General features: G+C 46.3%; 1 protein-coding gene across 1 annotated transcript; it reads left to right on the top strand.

Moving 5' to 3' along the window:
* The first annotated feature begins 202 nt into the window (after positions 1 to 202).
* Positions 203 to 20,725, top strand: Myl12b (myosin light chain 12B). Its single transcript, XM_059278342.1, has 4 exons — positions 203 to 322; positions 16,718 to 16,916; positions 19,064 to 19,225; positions 20,235 to 20,725. Exons 2-4 carry the CDS (start codon positions 16,733 to 16,735, stop codon positions 20,405 to 20,407), a joined length of 519 nt encoding a protein of 172 aa, XP_059134325.1. The 5' UTR covers positions 203 to 322; positions 16,718 to 16,732; the 3' UTR covers positions 20,408 to 20,725.
* Positions 20,726 to 22,696: the final 1,971 nt, after the last annotated feature.

The raw sequence follows: 22,696 nt of genomic DNA, 5'->3' as shown, positions 1-22,696 counted from the left end.
CGGCGGGCCGGGGCGGCTGCGGCTGGGGGATGCCGTGCAGGTGACTTGGGGAACGCGTACTCGTGGACACCCAGGCTGAGTTTGTCGGGCCGCACAACCAGGCTCGTCGCCGCCGGCGTCCGCCGGACCCCGAGTCCCGCGAAACGCTAGCGGGTGCACCCCCCTGCCGCGGTTGGTAGCGCCGCGCTTGCGGGTGCTCCTTCCGCCCCGCCCCCGGGCCGGAAGTGCGGCGCCGCCACGGTCCCTCTGCACCCCTCGGCTGGTCGCAGTAGCTGATCGCAGTAGCTGATCGGGTCCTCTGGTGCGTGCATCCTCGGAGCTGGTGAGTGGCTCTCGGCCCCGCGCGGCACCCCCAGGCCGCGCCTGGAGCCTCCGGGCAGCGGGGCGGTCAGGCTGGCGGAGAGGAGGCGGTTCAGGATGAGGCCCTGGCGCAGGTCCTGGGCTGGCGAATCCTGCCCGAGGCCTCCGGATCTTGTGCACAGGCCCGGCATCCCCTGGGTGATTGACACCTGGTACCCGGCTGCCTGCACCTGCCGCAGCTGCAGGCTTCAGGTCGTAGCCGGGTGTTAGCGCCAACTGCGCGCATCCGTTCGAGAGGCTTTTGGGGGGAGGAGAAGCCCGCTGGTGCACGGTTCCTGCCTAAGGAAGCCGGCAATCTGTACTGGAGTTCGTGGTTAGCAAAGGCTAAAACGGGCCGATTTCCATACATTCTTAACTGTACCCTGTGCCTTGCAAAGATTGAGTTCATTGTAAGAGAAGGACAGTTCAAAGAAAGCTGGAAAGAATTGAGAACTTACCGAGCAAGGGCTCCAAGAGGAAGTACTGGGTGTTTTTTGGCTTGATGTCTGGTAGGAAGTAACGAAAGCAAAAACTCAAAAGGTGGGTATCGTATCATATGTACAGGAAGCACGGGAGACCAGCCCGAATGGAGACGAACAATAATGAATAATAGCTGGGAACGAGGAAGGTAGGTAGGGTAGGGTTCTTGTATAGAAGGCTCTGGGCCTAGAGCCCGTAAAATAAAATAAGGTAGTTAGCTAAGTTAGGCCTTTTTATAGGTGGATTGAAAACTTGAAGAGAAATGAATTATGTAAGAGGCCTTAGGGAGTCACTTGGATTCCTCTAAAAGGATGTTTAGGGCATCGGGTTGACAGGTTTGGTTAAAGATGGCTTTGCTGTAGTCCTGAGTGTTTGGAGAAAAATCCACAGCATTTTCTAATTCAGTAGACCCCTCCAGACCATCTGAAACCCTTTCAGTTTACAATCATGGAAAGTGGTGAGGTCATTTGCCTGGGATCACTTGAGGAATGCATCCGATGCCACCAGTTTTCTCTGTCCTCCCTCTCACTTCACACACACACACACACACACACACACACACACACACACACACGAGTGCACAGCTTTTTGTTTGCTCCTGCTAAGTTAAATAATTCTATGATGGCTGCCTCTATTCGTTTATGCTTCAATGTGGCTGAGTTTACAGAGCAGCAGCCTCTGAAGGACAGATCCCCAGGTGATGGTGGCTAAGCTTAGGAGAGCGAAGAATGGGGCCAGTGTCCCCATTCTCCCAAGGTTGAAAGATACCAGCTGTCTACAGATGAGTTTTATTATACCCTAGTTACCAGCATCTTTGGGCTCTGGCTAGTTCCACACGGCAGGCAAAGCCAATTCCCTTCTACCCTCTGAAGGTTGATCACCGAGTCCACGGTAACTGGCAGTAGCCAGATAACAGGAGGAAAGGTATTCAAAACTTACTCTCTGCAAGAGATTGAGAAAGACAGGAAAAGCAATGAGTCTTAGCAAGCTCATAGCGGGTGAGAGTGGGTGCAGGTTGGCATTTTTAGAGGAAGTAAACTGTCTTGAAAAACAGGATGTAAAGGACAGTTCCTTTGGGCTGTGAGTGTGGTATGAATCTAGATTTGTTTCCAGACAAAGAGAGGTAGCCCTAGCTACTCCATTCTTCCTGGAGGTGCTTCCCATGCTCAGATCCTCCTCAGACTTCGCAAGGGAAAGAGGGTCTGCACGGAGGAGAAGGGAGGCCAGGGAGACCTAAAAGGCGCTTCTTTAATTCAGAGTGCTCAGCATGGCAAACGTCATACTTGACGTTATTTTTATTTTCTGATCCCGGAGGCACACCTTAGCCTTGCCAGTCAGTCACCTCAGCTAAAGTTTTCAAGGTGGGCATGTGGCAGCTGCTGATACAAAGGACACAAGGGGCTGGTGGGACACGTCCTGTGGCCGGATTCCCTAGTGGATTCTACCACTGTCTAGCTTCGTGAGAAATAGCGATAACAACTTAGCCTACGTTATAAGCTATTGTGAGGGTTAAATGTTAATGTGTGTGACATGCTCACTCCAGTGCCTGGTAGCCTGGTGCACCTGTAGCTTGTCCTTTGTTACTATTCCTTCCTAGTACTGAGCAAGGGAGAACTAGTAGAGTTTGTGAAGGATCTCTTGAAAACGAGACTAAGTGCATGCTGACTCTAGAAAAAGCCTTATTTTAGGAGTGCTCAAATCCAACACTTGCCTTCCCACGAACATTTGTGTATGCAATTTGTTTTTGATGGGAAGAAATTAATTATATGTATGTCCTAGTATTTATTTGGCACCTGCCATGTGCAGGCTAGTCTTCTAGACTCTATAATCCCAGCAGAAAGGCAAAAGGCTGTAAAAAGCCTTTGTAAATAAAAAATTAAAAATATTGGTAAGTTGTACCGGCAGTGCAATTCTACTAATTAGTAGGACAGAATAAAGGACTGGTTGTATGGCACTTGCCTAATATGTTTGAGGCCCTGGGTTTGATCCCACACACACCCAAAAACATCTTTTAAAAGAGGAGGAGAGCCGGGCGGTGGTGGCGCACGCCTTTAATCCCAGCACTCGGGAGGCAGAGCCAGGCGGATCTCTGTGAGTTCGAGGCCAGCCTGGGCTACCAAGTGAGTTCCAGGAAAAGGCGCAAAGCTACACAGAGAAACCCTGTCTCGAAAAACCAAAAAAAAAAAAAATAATAAAATAAAATAAAATAAAATAAAAGAGGAGGAGGAGGACCACTCATAAACTCAACACAGTGGGTCAGTCTCAAAAATACTGCATTGAAAGAATCCAGGCTGGGCTGGGGAGATGGCTCAGCAGTTAAGAACACTGACTGTCCTTCCAGAGGACCTGGGTTCAATTCCCAGCACCCACATGGCAGCTCACAACTGTCTGTAACTCCAGTTCCAAGGAATCTGGCATCCTCACACATGCAGGCAGAACACCTATACACATGAAATAAAATCAATAAATAAATCTTTAAAAAAGAAAGAAAGAAGCCGGGCCTACACAAGTATACATTTGTCATTTGATTTAAAAGAAACTCAGACAAGAGCAGGCCAAGGTAGTGATAATCTCTAATAACCTCTAATCCTAGCACCTGGAAGCTGAGGCAGGAGGATTCTGAGGTTGAAGTCAGCCTGGGCAATGTAGTAAGGCTTTGTCTCAAGAAAGAAAAGGAAAAAAAAAACCCAAACAAGATTTGCCTGGGGTGGGGTGGGGTGCACAGTTGACTTCCGGGGAACTTCCTGGAATGCTGTTAACATTTGTAACCCACTTGGGTTGTTACATGAGCGTACACAGTTACAGAAGTGATTAGATTTGTACATTTTAGAAATGATAGGGATATCAGAACAGGGAGCTGACCGCCGGGGACACCCAGAACACTTGTATGTGTATGTGGCGAGTGTGAAAACACACCTATGGGAAAGTTTGCCTGGTGTTAAGAAAAGTTGTAAAAACTGGGTTTGGCTCTTTAAAAAGAAAGATAATTATGGAACTTTAAAGAAAACCTACGTATGTAGCATAAAAACAATTATGTCATTAAGTCTATGAGATTCATTTCGTCAAGTGTTTTAATTTGATTATATACTGAATTCTCTTTCTGATCGCTGGCTTCAGACTATTGTTCCTGTGTCCGGTCATTTGATCCTCGTAATTAGAAAGAACAATAACTAATCATGACAATCCATGTGAAATTTCTAGATTCCGACAGACCTTGGAAAAGATGAAACTGCACTTAAAAAGACCATAGTTTTCACCCTGGAGCCACTCTGTGCTTTTCACTTTCAATTCCTCCGCCTGTGAATCTGCTTACAAACTGTCCTTGCCAAACAAGTCTCCACTCCCTCACTCCACAACCCCCACCTGGGGCGTCTGTCCTGGGTGGCTCAGCTACCATTTTAGCCCAACTGGGCTAAAATGAGAACTCTCTTTTTTTTTGTAAAGATTTATTTTTAATTATGTGTACGGGGTGGGGTATGTACATGGGAATGAGTGAATACAGGTGCCCACAGAGGCCAGAGGCATTGGGTCCCCTGGAGCTGGAGTTACAGGTGCTTGTGATTCCCCACCCCCTTCAAAGTGGGTGCTGAACACCCGTCTGGGACTCCTTTGCCCGCAAAGCCAGTTCCACCCTTTCCTCCCTAACTGACTCACATGGAGTGATAACTTTTATTTTCGATTTTTATGGTTTGTGTTGTTTGGTTCAGTTTTTGAGACAAAAAACCTCATTCTGTAGCCAGGCTGGCCTAGGGCTCACTGTGTAGCTCAGGCTAGCCCCGAGCTGTGGCAATCCTCTTGCCTCGGCCTGGAGAGCGCTGGGATTACAGATGGGAAGCACCACACCCAGCTTGAGTGGTACCTTTGTGATACAAGTTTTTCAACCAGTATTTAACGAGTTTAAGGATAGAACTTGGAAGAAAGCTGCAATTAGAAAACAAGAAAAACCTGCAAAGCAGTAGAGGAGCAGGAAATAGGATGTGGTGACGGAGAGGAGGAGACTTGTGTTTAAGAGGATCTGCCAAACTGGGGCGGAAATTCTATCATAGTCACATCTTTTTTTTTTTTTTTCCCCAAGATAGGGTTTCTCTGTGTAGCTTTGGCGCTTGTCCTGGATCTCGCTCTGTAGACTAGGCTGGCCTCGAACTCACAGAGATCCGCCTGGCTCTGCCTCCCGAGTGCTGGGATTAAAGGCGTGCACCACCACCGCCTGATGGTCACATTTTCTTAACTGGAAATAAGAAAATGCCCTTGTCACCTCCTGGTCCATTTGAACTCTCTAGAATTCTGAGGTTCTAATCTTGAAACAAAGATGTTTCCTCGCCTCACTGTTAAAGAAATCATATAACTAGTGGTGTTGCTGCTCTTCCACTGATACATAACAAATTGCTCTCAATTTTGTTTTGAGCATCTATAAGGCAATACCTGGGGGTGTTTGTTTTTGAGACATGGTCTTTATAGCCCTGGCTGTCCTGGAACTTAACTATGGCTGACCTTGAACTTAAGAGATCTGCCTGCCTGCCTCTGCCTCCAGAGTACTGGGATCGGAGGGGTGTGCCACCACACCTGGCTAATAAATTCCAGTCTTTAAAAGCCAAGAATCCCCAAGCAGTTTAGTGTGGTGTGGTTGTCCTTTATCTGAAGGAGGATTGTCTCCAATGCGGCTGATGCATGTGGCTGGCCAGTTGCTGCTGGCTGTTGGTAGGGGGCCTCAGCTCCCAGCTACCTGCTGCTAGCATCTACATACCAACTCCCAGCAGAGCAAGCAAGAGAGGTAATGTCTGTTGTGACAGTTCACCACCACCATTTCATAATGCTCTGTTGATCACGGGTCACTCTTTTCACATTTGGGTAGCTGGACAATGACAGCTGTGTGAGGGTCATCTTGGAGTCTCACTACCCTGTAGCTGGAGTTATCTCCAGTCCCGCCCTGGCCCCCAGCAACTCAGACCCAAATAAACACACAGAGACTTATATTATTTAAACTGTTTGGCCTAATGGCTCAGGCTTCTTGCTATCCAGTTCCTATATCTTAAATTAACCCATTTCTATTAATCTATAAGTTGCCACATGGCTTGTGGCTTACCGATATTTTTACATCTCACTTCCTCTCTGTCTGGCTGGTGACTCCTGACTCAGCCTTCCACTTCCCAGAATTCTCCTCTCTCCTTATCCCATCTACACTCCCTACACTATACTTCCTGCCTGGCTACTGGCCAATCAGCGTTTCATTTATCAATCAACCAGAGCAACACATTCAGAGCATACAGAAAGACATCCCCAGCACTACCCCCTTGGCAAGAGGGGGAAGGAAGTTCAGTGCCATCAGGAACCATGCAGGTAGCATGAACTTGGAGGGGACAGGGTATAGGGAGGGAGATGCTAGTCTAGTTCATTCTGCAGTCATTCAAGATGTCTGAAATTCAGGTTTTTAAGTAAATGTCACATTTTAAAAAAACATCAGCAAACTAATTTTTGAAGAAGCATTTTTAAAGGCCGTCTTGGAGGGTACTAAACAAACCTTCCTACAGACTGCATGTAATTTGCTGGCTGCCAGTTATTGGATACGAGCTGCCTCTTAGTATGTGTGTGTATGTGCGCATGCATGTGCAGGCCAGAGGACAATCTCTGGTGCCATCCCTAAGGTGTGTTCACCTTTTTAAGACATCATCTCCCACTGGCCTGCATGCGTCACCAGACAGGAATTCTAGGCTCAAACTCAGGTCCCCATGCTCAAAGGGTAAGCGCCCAGCTGAGCCACCTTCCTAGCCCGTGAGCCACCTCCTAGATGGATGCAGAAAATGGGGTCTGGGATAGCTAGACTGGCCAAAAGTCAGACAACCGCTCATGTCCGAACTGGAGTTAGAATCCAGGCCTCCTGTATCTCCATTTACTCGTAATGACCAACTTTGAGAAGCCAGGGGAAGCTGGACATTATACACCCAGAGTGGACTAGATGGTTTCAGCCTTAGCTATAGGTTGGGATCACCTAGTGCATTTATAAAATTTTATTTATTTTATTATCTCATGATTATGAGTGTTTTGCCTGCATGTATATCTGTGCACCATGAGCATGCCTGACCCCTGTGGAAGTCAGAAGAGGGTGTCGGGTCCCCGGGACTGTAGTTGTGAGCCTCCATGTGAGTGCTAGGAATCAAACCCTGGTCCTCTGCAAGAGCAACAAGTGCTCCTAACCAATGAACCATTTCTCCAGCTCCCACCCAGCGCATTTTAAAAACTAAATTCTTGGCCTCCGCTCCCAACATCCTTTTTCTGTTAGGGCTGACTAAGACCCAGGCATCGTTTTTTATAAACTTCAGAGATGACTGATACATGACCTACTGCTGGGAGAGCAGTGTTTATTGTCCATATGGTGATAACAAATACTTGGGAAAGCATCACAGGGGTATTGGAAGCCACAGGCCTCTGCAGCATGTGCTCTGAGCATCTTTCCAAGCCTGGGGAAGCCTTACAGGCAGAATGAGACTTAGATTTCTGCTAGTTAATGATATGTTCTCTTGCTTTGACTTGGATATCAGACATCTGCATCACTTGTGAAGCCAGCTCCCTGCATCCCTGCCCATGGCCAGCTTCCTGCATCCCTGCCCATGGCCAGCTTCCTGCATCCCTGCCCATGGCCAGCTCCCTGCATCCCTGCCCATGGCCAGCTTCCTGCATCCCTGCCCATGGCCAGCTTCCTGCATCCCTGCCCATGGCCAGCCCCCTGTATCGCTGCCCATGGCCAGCCCCCTGCATCCCTGCCCATGGTCAGCTCCCTGCATCCCTGCCCATGGCCAGCTCCCTGCATCCCTGCCCATGGCCAGCTCCCTGCATCCCTGCCCATAGTCAGCTCCCTGCATCCCCTGCCCATGGTCAGCTCCCTGCATCCCTGCCCATGGCCAGCTCCCTGCATCCCTGCCCATGATCAGCTTCCTGCATCCCTGCCCATGGTCAGCTCCCTGCATCCCTGTTCATGGCCAGCTTCCTGCACCCCTGCCCATGGCCAGCTTCCTGCATCCCTGCCCATGGCCAGCTTCCTGCATCCCTGCCCATGGCCAGCCCCCTGTATCGCTGCCCATGGCCAGCCCCCTGCATCCCTGCCCATGATCAGCTTCCTGCATCCCTGCCCATGGTCAGCTCCCTGCATCCCTGTTCATGGTCAGCTCCCTGCATCCCTGCCCATGATCAGCTTCCTGCATCCCTGCCCATAGTCAGCTCCCTGCATCCCTGTTCATGGCCAGCTTCCTGCACCCCTGCCTGTGGTCAGCTCCCTGCATCCCTGCCCATAGTGTGGCCTGAGTTCACTTACCCTTAGTTCACTGCATTAGGAATGTAGAAAAATAGTAAAGTGTTTGAAGAGGAATGTGTTTTGTTTTTATTAAAGGTAATTTACATTCTGGGCTATGTTTTATTGTGAATATTTTCATCTATAACTGTAGTCTAAGGGTAGAGGGTTGGGTTAGGCGGGTCCCCACACACAAAACACTTTGATTGATAATTGAGCATAAAGGTTTCTCTGTTAAATCATGGCTAATAGAAGATATTATTATTATGTATCTGACCTGCTACACTGCGTATCCCAGGGTTTACCTTACGCCTGTCTGTCGCTCACTGTGCAGTCCTACTATCCTTTGGTTCTCTGCTACGGTTTGGATTTATATGAAACGTCTGCTTGTCTGTGATCTGAATGTAGAGAAGAATTGTTGCTCAGAAACCTATGTTTGTCTCTGTTGGCAACTTGGAAAGATTTTAAGTGAGTTAACCAGAAGAGAGGTTAGCACGACATAGGGAGTATTACATGGAAATTACTTCCAATGGGGTTTGAGTATGGCTGATCTCCCAGGTTATTTAATGTCTGGTCTTCAGCTGCATCATTTGGAAGGCAGGCAGTTTCATTTAATGCAGGGCATCTTGAACTTTTTCCACTTGTGACTCCTTTTCTCATAATAATAAAGATATAGATATATATATATATAAAGATATATATAATATATATATTATATATATAACGTATACACAGGGCTGAAGAAATGTCTCAGTGCATAAAGGCTGTTTCTGCCAAGTCTGGCAGCCTGTGTTTGTGTGTTTGATCCCAGAACCCATGTGGCGGGAGGAAACCGGTTCTCAAATCTCAAATGTTGCCTCTGACATCCATCTGCATGTGTGGGCGGGCGCGCATATATATGTATGTGTGTGTGTGTGTGTGTGTGTGTGTGTGTGTGTGCGTGCACATACACACACACACAATGTTTTAAAAAAAAAAAAAAAAAAGCAAAGTATGTAGCACATGCTTGTGATGCCCGCACTGGAGAGGCAGGATCAGGAATGTGAGGTCGCTCTCTCTCAAGCTGGAATTTAGTGTACGTGAATGATGAAGATGGGGCTCTCCGTGGTGACAGAAACAAGGAAGATGAGCACATCTGAGACTATTTAAGAGACCGGAGGGATTTATTGGGGAGGAATTTGTGGAGGATGACTTGGCTTCCTGGCTGGGTGAGTGGGTAGACGGAGAAATCTGAAAGTTGGGAAAGTTGAGAGGGAGGATAATGGACTCGGTTTTCAGCACGTTGACTTTGCGGTGTCTGGGGAATGTCCAAATGGGCGTTTCCTAGGCAGTCAGCTATGAATCTGAAGTTCAAGGTGACGTACTAGCCTGGAGGTGTAGGCCTCGGAGCCAGAACAGTGAGAGTTGAGATCATCCAAGGAAGAACTTTAAGCCATGTAGGGGAATTTTGATGCAGCTAAGAGGCAGAGACTGGCTTGGAGGCTATAAAAATATTCTACATAAGACCCAGGTATGGTGCCATAATTCCAGCACTGGGGAGGCCGGAGCATGGAAAACCCTATACCAGCCTTGGATGGCTAGTGAAACCCTGTCAGAAATGCCAGGACGTGAGAAACCTGCATAAGTGAGTGGAGATCAAAGTAGAAGACAATCCAGGGGGCCAGTCCTGCAAGTAGGAGAACTGAGACCATACAAGCGGACTACAGCATTCCCCAGTCCAGCCTAAACAGTCCAGTCCAGTAGAAAGGCCCTGGAAGACTTCCTGAGGTTGTCAGCTTGAAGCAGCGGCTGTGGCAGAGATGGCCAGCTTGCTGTGGGCTGGAGAGTGAGTAGGAGGTGAGAAAGTCGAGGAAGCCAAGAGAGTTATCTCAGAAAGCAAGGGAAGGGGCTGTTTTCTCCTGGACCAGACCTCTCTTTAGATTGGCGGTTTGGATACCTTTGCTCACTTTTCAGCTGATGTGTATGTTTAGTTTTTATAGGTGCCATATAGTTATACAAATATATGAAATACTTCTGGGGATTGAACCCAGGATCTTGAACATCTAGGCAAGTACTCTACCACTGAATTATATCCCCAGCTAAGAAATCTAAAACTCCCAGCACTTAGGAGACAGAGGCAAGAGGATCATAAATTCAGGGCCAGCCAGGGCTACAACCATAGTCAGACCCTAAACAACATATATGGGGCATGTGTGTGTGTGTGTGTGTGTGTGTGTGTGTGTGTGTATGTGTGTGTGTGTGTGTGTGTGTGTGTGTGAGAGAGAGAGAGAGAGAGAGAGAGAGAGAGAGAGAGAGAGAGAGAGAATGTATGTATGTATGTATAACAAAGTTGGGTTTCTGGTGGTAATGGTTGTTTGAGACAGGGTCTCACTATGTAGCCCTGGCTGTCCTAGAACTCATTCTGTAAACCAGGCTGGCCTCAAACTCATAAAGTTCCACCTGCCTCTGTCTCGAGTGCTAGGATTAAAGGCGTGTGCCACCATGCCACCATGCTTGGCTCAAAGTTGGGTTTCTTGAACAGTTTTAGCACTCAGTAAAGTGCTTGGCCATGCAAGCAGGAGGCCCTGAGTTCAGATCCCTGGCCTCCACGTAAAAAGTGTGCCTAAAATCCTGGTGCTGGGCAGGCAAAGTGGCAGGGATCCCTGAGCTCCTTGGCTAGCTAGTCAGTGAGCTCTCCAGGTGCAGTGAGAGACCCTGCCTCAAAAACTAAAGTAGAAAGCGTTTGAGGAAGACACGTACCCTCAACCTCCGACCTCCACGAACATTTGCGCGGGTGCACAAACACTTTTAATAGTGATTTAAACACAAGCATTAAGGAAGGAATGCTTAGGGAAAAGACAGTACATAACTCAAGACATAAGAGAGTTGTGCCAAAAGGAACTTTGAGAGAAATTAGAGTGCTGTTACAGTCAGCTGCTTGCTCTACCACATGTTTTGATAAAGGCCTCTTAGTAATCGCGTTCTCACCTCTCAGCCTCCTCCTTGCCCTCTTCCTTCATTTGGGGATCAGGCTGCTGCCCCAGCTGAGGCTTGTGGTGCTGCCCCCCCCCCACCTGTTCTTTTTCACTAACCAAGCTCCCTAATCCAATCCTTGCATTTAGCCCTCCCTTGCCTTACCTCCTTGAAGAACTCTAATTAACCTCACAAATGTTTAATGTAGGATATTTTGAGTTAACTTTCAACATGATACAATTGGCAAATTATTTTTTAAATGTTACTCTTTAGTGAGTTTGCGATATGATTGGTTCGTAGAGCTTATCTATGCCTTCAGACTGCTAATATCTATTAAATCTTGAAATAAGACTTTTATCTTATCTAAATTCCTGGCTTCTCTATGGCTAATTCCTGTCAGCTAGTCGCTGGCTCTGCCCTGGATTCAAGGTTAATTTTATTAACAGTCTCTGAGTGTCACAGTGTGATGTAATATCCCACAACAGTCCCTGGGCTCGTTGGCCTGGGTTCTATAAGAAATTGGGCTGAGCAAGTAAGCCAATGAGCAGCACCCCTCCATGGCCTTTGCATCAGCTCCTGCCTCTAGGATCCTGCTCTGTTTGAGTTCCTGCCTTGGCTCCCCTCAGTGGACTGTGTAAGCCAAACAAACCCTTTCCTCCCCAACCTGCTTTTGGTCATGATGTTTTATCACCAAAATTGTAATCCTAACTAAGACAGGGCTGCAGCAGCTGCAGCAGCAGCCAGAAAAATAAAAGAAAGCAAAAAGGAGAAAAGTCAAATACCTTGCTAGTGACTACATTCTCTTTTTCATTTAACTTTGAATGTAACTACAGTCAGATATCAAGCTAAGTTACAGGGAGGAGAAGAAAATTAACATTTATTCAGGACAGACATGTGGGGAAGGCAAGGCGCTGGAATGTTGAGAGTCAGGACCGTGGAACTAGAGTACTTCAAAACTGTACTAAGCCAAACATCAGTACGCTTTGGGAGCGTGTTTTAGATTGACGGAAGAGAATAAATATTATCTTTATAGAAAGTCCAAAGCCCAACCAAGTTCCTTTTGTTGACAACTAACATGGTTAGCGTGCTGGTTGGTTTTTATCAACTTGACACAAACCTAGACATAATCTGGAAAGAGGAAATCTTAATTGAAAATATGTCTCCATCAGATTGGCCTGTAGTCCAGTCTGTGAAGTATTGTTTTGACTAAGGATTAATGTGGGAGGCCCAGCTCACTGTGGGTGGTCCTGGGTTGTATAAGAAAGCAGACTGAGCAAGCTGTAAGGAGCAAGCCAGTCAGCAGCACCACTCCAAGGTCTGGACTTGAGTTCCTGCCCTGACTTCGCTTGGTGATGGAGTATGACCTGAGACTTGTAAGATAAAATAAACCCTTTCCATCTGGGGCTGCCGATGGGAAGTTGTCCCCAATGCTGTCCTCACTGCTCTCACCAGTTATAAGTTCAGGCGTCCCTGGGACCATGTGCAGGTTTGATGATTTGCTGCATCTCACTGAAAGCTGCGGTTCTCCCTGCAGGGCAGCATCCAGGGTTATTCCTAACACAGAGCTTCAGGTGTCTGTCCCAGTGAAGTCAGTGTCACCTCCTCCTAGCAGTGACGGGTCACAGCATGCAGAGACTGCCAATCAGGGACATTAGGACTTACTGTGTAGGTATACTCAGCTCTCCACATGTCTGACCTCAGTGTCCAGCCCTGGTAGAAGTCAAGCTGATACCATATGACCATAATCTCCCATCATAACTCATAGTTAGATCATCCAGTGTGACAGACAGTAAATATCAGGGAGGACATCGCAGGAGCCTAGAGATCACATTCCAGGAGCCAAGAGCAAAGGTTATATATACCTTCCTCTGAACAACCTTGAATTATTTAATACACAGGGACATTGATTTTTTTTTTTTTTTTTAACTTAGGCAGTGCCTATCTCATAGGGTGATTGTAGAGATATAATAAAACATTAGACCAAAGAGTTGCCATGGCAGGTGAGATTACTCAGTGGGTAAAAAGCACTTGTGTGGGCTGAAGACAGAAGAACTTTGGATGACTGTCCAGGCTGCCAGCTGTCTCTGTCTACTCTTACAAGACTCCTGAAAGTTGCTGCATCCTTCTCCCATTTCTCAAGTAGTATTATATCCTTCTGAGGTCTTTGATGTAGTTGAAGACTAGAGATAGTTATAATTTTCCTTAGTTATGATAAAAGATAAGTTAGATATGAAACCTTAGACTCACAAATATAAGATAGGATATCTTCTTTAATTTTGCCAAATAGACTAGTTATTATAAATAGACTAGATATTATAACTGTAATTCTTGCTTGATAATTGTTTTGTTATCTGTAATTTTACTATGTGAAAGTTAAAACCTTCCTTTCTGAAAAAAAGAAAAGGGGAAGTGCTGTGGGATGTTCTGTATGTCAAATGTGTTGCTAATAAAACACTGATTGGCCAGTAGCCAGGCAGGAGGAAGTATAGGCGGGACAAGGAGGAGAAGAATTCTGGGAAGTGGAAGGCTGGGTCAGAGAGACACTGCCAGCCACCGCCATGACAAGGAAGATACCGGTAAGCCACGAGCCACATGGCAAAGTATAGATTAATAGAAATGGGTTAATTTAAGATATAAGAACTAGATAACAAGAAGCCTGAGCCATTAGGCGAAAGAGTTTAAATAATATAAGCGTCTGTGTGTTTATTTTATAAGTGGACTGTCAGACTGCCGGGACTTGGCGGGACCCGGAGAGAAAACTCCAGCTACACACTTGCCATGCCAGCCTAACAACCTGAGTTTGATCCTAGATCCCACAGTGAAAGGAGAGGAAACAGTTCCTGAAAGTTGGCCTCTCCCTTCCACACACTCAACTCCACTTTCAGACACACATCATACTCATTATCATCATCATAATTGGAGCTGAAGAAGTGACTCAGTGGTTAAGAGCACTGACTACTCAAAGAACCCAAATTTGGTTGCCTGTTCCCATGGGGGAGCTCACAACCATATGTAACTCCAGTTCCAGGGGATCTGGCACCCCCTTCGTGCCTCCTTGGGCACTGCACACATGTGGTGTATCAACTACATGCAAGCAAAACACCCATATACATAATTTTAAAATAATAATAATGATGATGATGATGATGATGATGATGTTTTTAAAAGTTGGCCTCAGGGGCTAAAGAGATGGCTTATTGGTTAAGAGCACTGGCTACTCTTCTAGAGAACCTGGATTCAATTCCCAGCAGCACATGGAGCTGCACGTGAATCTGTAACTCCAGTCCAGGAGGACCCAGCACCCTCTTCTGGCCTCCATGGGCACTGCACACATGTGCACAGACTTTACAAGAAGGCAAACACTCTACATATAAAAATAATAAAAGCTCAAAAATATTTCTAAAAAACTGCCCTGATATTTGTGAAGTTATGTATAGCTAGTCATCCGTGACTTAGATTTGAACGTAACTTCTAACTCAAAGCGGAGAGTATTGGGTCTTCTCTGCAGCTGCGCATTGTCTAGTAATGGGGATGCATTCTGAGAATCCCTTTGTTAGGCAGTCTCATTGCTCTGCAAACACCATAGAGTTTACTTACACAAAGCCAGGTAGACTAGCCTGTTGCAGACCAAGACTGTATGGTATATACCATCGTATATGCTGTCCGTCAAATTGACCAAAACATTACCATGCAGGTATTTACATGGTTTTAAATGCAGCCAGGGCCTGTACCGTGCCTGTAATCCCAGCACGCCAGAGACAGGTGGGAGCTCAGGAGTTTGGATCATCCTCAGCTACTTGGTGAGTTCAGTACCAGCCTGAACTACGTGAGACACTGTATTTTTAAAAGATGGAAACTATCCTGTTTGACAGTTAAATTGCTGGTGGCTGTCAGTAGAGTGTTGGAGGGTAACAAACACCAAAGCCGTTTGTGGAAGCCCTAGAGATGATTGGGAAGATGATGAAGTGAGAGCAGTTAACTCTTAACTGATGTTCCGAGTTGTCACATGAGGGAAATGCAGGGATAGCTCGGACACCTGCAAGAGGAAATTGGGTTTGGATGATGTATTTTAAAGGTGAGCACCAGATCAGGCTCTCCTCGTCCTATGCACACTGTCCACTTAGTTCACACTATACATTATAATAGATAGTATGCTTTGATGATGCAAATTGGGGTTCTAAAGATCGTTTCATATGGGTAGTAAAGTGGAAGTAATGAAAGTACTGATCACATTTGGTTGTTGTGAGGGATAAGTGGGAAAATGGAACCTAGCAAGGGAAAGAGGTTTGTGTGAAGGAAACTTGTGCCTTTAGAGACCTGCTTGGCACATAGTACTCAGCTACCTGTTGTTGATAATATTTCTTTTTTTAATGATTTATTTATTTTTATTTTATATGTGTTGGTGTTTGCCTGCATGTCTGGGTTAGGGTGTCGGATCCCCTGGGACTGGAGTTACAGACAGCTGTGAACTGCCATGTGGGTGCTGGGAATTGAACTCCAGTCCTCTGGAATTGTCCTTAACTGCTGAGCCATCTCTCCAGCCCCTGTTTTATATATTTCTATAAACTCCAATGGATAAAAATTAGTCTTGGGAGCTGGATGGTAGTTGCATACACCTTTAATCCCAGCACTTGGGAGGCGGAGGCAGGTAGATCTCCAAGTTGGAGTCCAGCCTGGTCTACATAGTGAGTTCCAGGACAGCCAGAGCTACACAGAGAAACCCTATTTCAAAAAACAAACAAACAAAAATTAGTCTTGGGGCTAGAGATATGGCTCAGTGATTAGGAGCACACACTGCTCCTGCAGGAGACCTGAATTTGGGTCCTGAACTCACATGGGAGCTTTTACAATTGCCTGTAATTGCAACTTCAGTGGCCCAACACCCTTCTCTGGCCTCTGTGGGCACCTGTACTCATGTGCACATATCAACACAGACATGAACACATACATACATAATTTAAAAATAAAAGCCAGCCGGGCGGTGGTGGCTCACGCCTTTAATCCCAGCACTTGGGAGGCAGAACCAGGCGGATCTCTGTGAGTTCGAGGCCAGCCTGGGCTACCAAGTGAGTTCCAGGAAAAGGCGCAAAGCTACACAGAGAAACCCTGTCTCGAAAAACAAAAAAAAAAAAAAAAAAAGGCCACATCTTTAAAAGAACTTGCTGGTCAGTGTTGGTGCACGCCTTTAATCCCAGCATCAGGAGGCAGAGGCAGGCCTGGTCTACAGAGTGAGTTCCAGGACAGCCAGGGCTACACAGAGGTACCCGTACTGTCTCGTAAAAACAAAAAAAGAAAGAAAAAATCTTGTGAGATGTGATGCAAAATACATTGATAAATTCTATTAACCTGTACTTTTTAAATTCACTTCAACTGTCATATTGAAAATAAAGCTTGGATATACTTACTCCTGCCCTATTGAAGTAAATTTCTATATTAAGATACTTTTACTCTAGCTGGGCATAGTGACTCGAAACTTCAATCTCAGCATTTGGGAGTCAGCAACAGGCAGATCTGTGTGAGTTCCAGGCCAGCCAGGTCTACACCGGGAGACTCACAGAGAAAGAAAGAAAAAGAAAGATTTTTATTTACTAACTTTAGGGGGTGATGTTTGTATACCCTTTTTGCTTTCTGTATTATGTAATTTTTTTGTTCAATTAATTCCAGATTTAAACCACCACCATGTCGAGCAAAAAGGCCAAGACCAAAACCACCAAGAAGCGCCCTCAGCGCGCAACATCCAATGTGTTTGCCATGTTTGACCAGTCCCAGATCCAAGAGTTCAAAGAGGCCTTCAACATGATCGACCAGAACCGGGATGGCTTCATCGACAAGGAAGACTTGCACGACATGCTTGCTTCTCTAGGTAGCCTTTTTTGTGCATTGTCCCTGATGATAATCCACCTTGAATCATTTGTTTTGTGATTCATTTCTTGTCCCAAACAGCCTTCAAAAACTTTGAGGTGTGGGAGGGGCCTTTTTGGAACTGGGCCCCATGTAAGGGGCATCAGCTCTAGTGGGGGACCTGGCAGGTACTGTTCCTGTTAGCTAAGTGGATTGTGTCAATGTGAGCCTGAAGGGTGTGTGTGTCTGTGTGTGCGTGCACGTGCACGCTGGTGGCTATGTGCAAAAGATCAGAAGTCATAGTAACAAATGCAGCTAATAATACACTGTGGGTAATACCTATGAGTAGAAGACAGGTCATGAACAAATGAACAGAGGGACACTTCCTAACTAACATGGCTGCCTGGGGAGGAAGGGCAGTGTTACTCAAAAATGGACCCTGGAAAAGAGATTTCCACAGTAATGCTTTTATAATTTAAAAAGAAAGAAAGAAATTGAATTTTTTTTTTCTAAAAACCATAGTGGTGGTGGATGAGATAGTTTAGCAGGTAAAGGTGCATGCTGCCAAGCCTGGTGACTTCAGTGTGAGCCCCAGGATGGAGAGACCTGGCCCTTGGACATTGTCCTCTGCCGTCCACATGTGCTCCAGAGCACTGGTACACACACATGCACACATACACCACCAACAGACACACACACACACACACACACACACACACACACACACACACACACACTTTCTTGTTTCGTTTTTGGTGGTTTTTGTGGTAGTTGTCCAGGAACTCGCTCTATAAACCAGGCCTGCCTCTACTTCCCTAGTGCTAGGATTCAAGGTGCATGCCGTCGCCGCCGCCACCACCCGCTACACACACATTTTTTAAAAGATCCATTTTAGATTCCTATTTCACTCCGAGAAGAACTCTCTTGAATCTTTGGGTCACAGCCATCCCTGCCCTCTACACCCAGAATGCACAAGAGAGTTGGGTTTGATCTGCAAACAGGGAAGTGGGCTTTTACTTTTGCCTGCTCAGAGGCTCCTGTGGTGCAGGTGAGTTAAGTAGGTGTGGTGAGGTAGGGTTGCCATGCAACGGAATAGCCGTCCACGCGCTCCTTAAATTTCACCCCGGCTCTAGACTGGGCTGTCGTCAGCTCTTGGTCTGTTGTAGTTCTGAGATGCTGCCTGAGACCTGCAGATCCAGCCAGCACACTCGTTCTGTGTGTGTCAGCTCTGTGTCTGACGGGACCTTTGAGATCCTGACTTGACCAGTCCCTTTCACAGGTTCAGATTAAAGGAGGCCGTCTGGGCCTGGGTTCCAGTTCTTCCACCTTCTCCAGGCCAGTTGGTGAACCGGGTTTCCAGACCTTTCCTGTGAGGAGAACTGGAGATGTCTGGCCGCCGTCCTAAGAATCGTTTTTTCAGTAGGAGCTGAGATCCAGGTTTCTCTTTACAAACAAGACCGAGCACCCTAGTTCAAGTCTGGTGTGGTGGCTCATCCGTCAGCATGCAAGGGGGATGAGACAGGAGGGTCTCTGAGGATCTGAGGCCAACCTGGTAGAGGACCGCTTCCCTCAAAAAAAAAAAAAGCAAAAGAAGACTCTAGACAACCTCATGCAGAAGAAGCACTTGGGGCTGACCCTGCTTTCTTTAATACTGTTCAAAAGAAGTTCCCAGTCCCAAACTGACCTGATAGTTTTAACCCAAATGATCAGTTTATAAATAATTTTGAAGCATACCAGTTCACATGCAACTGTATCATAATTGGAAATATTAGTGTTGATTTTTTTTTTAAATAGCTGGTATTAAAATAACCACTGATGAACCAATATAGACTCACACAACATATGAGTGTGATGTTTCCTGTCAAAACTTGAGACTTTGTTTTTTTGTGTGTTTTTTTATTTTTAACGAAAAGTGGTAAAGCTGGCAAGAGGACTCAGCATGGAAAGGTGCTTATGTCTTAAGCCTGTGGGGTTTGATCCCTGTAGCCCTTGTGGAAAGAGAGAACCAGCTCCTGAAAGTTGTCCTCAGATTTCCACACATGGGATACGGTGCATACACACACAATGATGCAATAAAAACCTCTTAAAAATATGTTGGGTAGCATAACAATAGCCAGATGATCCAAATGAACTGGGTTTTCTCCTTTGTCCGAATGTACATTCTCACAGGGAAGAATCCCACCGACGCCTACCTGGATGCCATGATGAATGAGGCCCCGGGCCCCATCAACTTCACCATGTTCCTCACCATGTTTGGAGAGAAGTTGAATGGCACAGACCCGGAAGATGTCATCAGAAATGCCTTCGCTTGCTTTGATGAGGAAGCAACAGGTAAATGCTGCTAGCATGTTTGTGTCCAGCTTCATTTTAGGACCTGTTTTTAATGTGCAATACATTTCTTTTAATTAAAACGAAAAGAAAACCCTGTTGTTTTAAAATAGGCAGTACACCAGAAATGTCCTCCTCACATACCTGTTGTAGGTCATAAAACTACAGCTTATCTTGTTCACCTTTGAATTTGGCTTCAGGCTTCCTGGAAACATCATAAGAATTTAGGGTCCATTATAAAATCTTAGAGAATGAAAACTATTCTTTGAGAGAACCTGGTTTCTCTAAAAGGCATAGTTCATAATGTGAGCATTTGAAGTGGTCTGTGTCCCTGGGGTTACCTCAGGGCTTTGCTCTGTTTTGTCTTCATTTTCCTGCCCTTTGGAGAAGTAGGCTTTCTTGTGAAAGCCTTTCAAGTTTCACCTTTCTTCATCGTTTCTCCTTGTCTTCTGCTTGGCCTCTCACGTCCCCTGGAGTCTCCCTTGCTTGTCCCTGACTTCCCCATTCTTCCTGGCCATGCTCTTCTCCCTGAACCACTGGTCTGGGCGACATTGCCTTTTGTTCTGGGCAGCTACCACTTAATTTTTATTTAACTTTATATTTCTATACTGTGGTTTTTAAAAAGATTTATTTTTCTTTTTCGTGTGAGTATTTTGTGTGTATGTGAGTGTGTGTGTTACCAAGTACATGCCTGGTGCCATCAGGGGTCAGAAGAGAACATAAGATCCTTGGAAACTGAAGTCACAGATGATTGTGAGCCACTCTGTGGGGTGCTGGGCATCAAACCCCAGGACCTCTGAAAGAGCAGCCTGTGCTCCTAACCACTGAGCCATCTCCCTGTAGTTTAGTATTAATAAAAACCTTGGAAGAGATTGGGAAGCGGTGGTGCAGTTGGGTGTGCCGTGGCTGTAGTGTGTGGTAGATGAATGTCGACTTTGCTGAAGCATAAGGCTGGTTTGATGTAGAGTCGTGCCATGAAGTGTTTGTGAGTCCGTGTTTTGTTTCTCTCCAGGCACCATCCAGGAGGATTACCTGAGGGAGCTGCTGACCACCATGGGCGATCGGTTCACAGATGAGGAAGTGGATGAGCTGTACAGGGAGGCCCCCATTGACAAAAAGGGGAATTTCAACTACATCGAGTTCACACGCATCCTCAAGCACGGAGCAAAAGACAAAGACGACTGAAGAGCTCCAGCGGAAACTCCTCCTGCGTTACCTTACTCACTCTTCGTTTCTCAGACACTTCTCCCCCTTCATAGGACCTGCTGCATGCCACTGAGTTTCACAGCTTTGCCTCTTTTTTAATGTATTTATTTCCGGCCTTTCTTTCATTTAGCACTTGTATAATCAGACTGGAAATGGGGACAATGTTGTAAATTGTGTTGAAAAATGAGATGCGAATAAAAATCAACAAATGTGAAAGCCCAGGAAAATACATCCGTATTTCCGGTTTTGCTGGATTTTTTACATTTTTCTATAATAAAAATGTTATTTTGAAATAAAGATGATGCTGACTCAAGTGGAGTATAAAACAAATGAGTGATAGTTTGGGGTAGTCCTTCCTTCAGGTTTCCACATTCGTGAAAAGTAGAGAGTGTTGTCTAGAAAAACAGGTATTTCATTAGCTGATGTCGTAAGCGCATGTGTAGTTATGGAGAAGTGCTCTTCCCTGTGTGCAGCATCACACCTCCACGGCCCTCACAGCGTCTTCTCCACAGTCTGATGAGATGGATTATTACTAACTGCACTGGAAGTGGAGGTGGTGGCTGGGGATTGAACCCAGGGCTCTGAGCGTGCTGTACCACAGAACCACACCCTCAGCCCCTTGCCCTCTTTTGTAAGTTGGGGTTGGGAGTGAGGGATAAAATCCGAGAAGCCGAGTGACTGACTCTCAGGTCACTTGGTGAGAGTCATAGTTCTGTCTTACTAACTCCAGTGCTCACAGTTCTAGAGCGAAGGTCTACAGAAAGCCAAAAACACCAACACATTCCCATTTCACTGAATTCAGAATTCAGTCGTCATTGTTGACATTTAAAATCATCTTGCAGTAAGACGATTACTTGGGAAATTTTTCAGAAGATTGATCCTCGGGAGAAAACAGAAGACAAAGACGAACAGGCTGGGGTGTGGGTTGGTGGGAGTCCTGTGCTCAGCATATGCAAGGCCCTGTGTTCAATCCTCGGTGGAAAAATGAGAGGGAAACCATTACAAGCAATTGTAGATGTGCTTGAAGACAGTTGAGGTGGAGACGTAGGGAAGGAAAGAAAGGCAGACTGTTAAAAGTGCTTGAGAGAGGAAGTTTCGTGACAGTGGCACCTATTTTTCCTTCTAAACACGTTCCTCAAAATCCGCATGTGCACTGCTTGGTGAGACACTCTGGTCTGCTTTCCCTGGCTGTCCTTTGACTAGCGGAGTGCTCCTCTCTTCTTGAAATGAGACCGTGTTCGGCTCAGCTGGACGTGAACGTTGTTCTGCGGTCAGATCAGCATTCCCACTCTGCCAAAGGAAAAATGACTACTAACTGCTCCCTGACAGAAGTTGAGAAAAGCCCAAGCTCCCATCCAGAACCATGATGAATCCCGAGCATTCCATTTAGAATCTCAAAGACCCTAGGAAGTGTCACAAAACCAAGGGGATTGTCATGTAGGTAAGGCAAGGCGGAAATCGACACCAGGCCATTTATCCAGTACCTGTTACCCAGCAAGCTCTTGTGTTGCTGACCGAAGGCCAGGATAGGCAGGGAAGACAAGGCCACTGATCTGGCAAGGCTCAGATTCTAGGCAGAGGCATGATGAATAGCAGCACATAAGTACTGTGGTAAAGAACACTGCATGGCAGAACATGGTCAAGCCGGGGTGAGACTCGGGAGACAGCTCTGAAGGCGCAGTGGCAGTACTAGGGGAACACGAAGATGCTCTCAACTCAAGGATGTCATCGATGTAGTCTAGGAGGGGAATCACATGGCTTTAGGTAGGGAAATAACATGGTTTATGTTTGAAAAACTCCTTGCTGTGCATAGAATTGAGTGACAGTGAAGAAGTAAGGCCAGCTAGGGAGCTATAGCCAGCACCCGGAGGAGATGCAGCTACTTGGCTTGGGCCAATGGGGACATGGCTGTCCTTGGCCCCCTGACCTCCAGTCTAGCTGTGCCGTGTTATGACCGTCTGTAAGTTCATTTCGTTACTGCTAAAAAGCAGATTGGAAAGACTGGTGTAGGGTACCAGGAGGTAGCAAAATCAGTGTCCAATAAATAACCCTTGGTGTTGAATCCAACATCATCCTCCCGGGAACTTTTTGTTGATCCTATGGCCATTGGAGTGTGTGTTTTTAAACCTCTTAAATGGCATGGAGGGGCCTGAGGATGTAGCTCATTGGTAGAGGTCTTGCCTAGTATTTACACATGAAGCCTCAGGCTCCATCTCCAACACTGCATAAAAACAAGAGTGTCACCTCAGGCCTGTGATCCCGGTACTG

This window comes from Peromyscus eremicus, chromosome 13 (assembly GCF_949786415.1).
Source record: "Peromyscus eremicus chromosome 13, PerEre_H2_v1, whole genome shotgun sequence".
NCBI classification, from domain to species: Eukaryota; Metazoa; Chordata; class Mammalia; order Rodentia; family Cricetidae; genus Peromyscus; species Peromyscus eremicus.
This window is presented reverse-complemented; position numbering and strand designations above follow the sequence as displayed.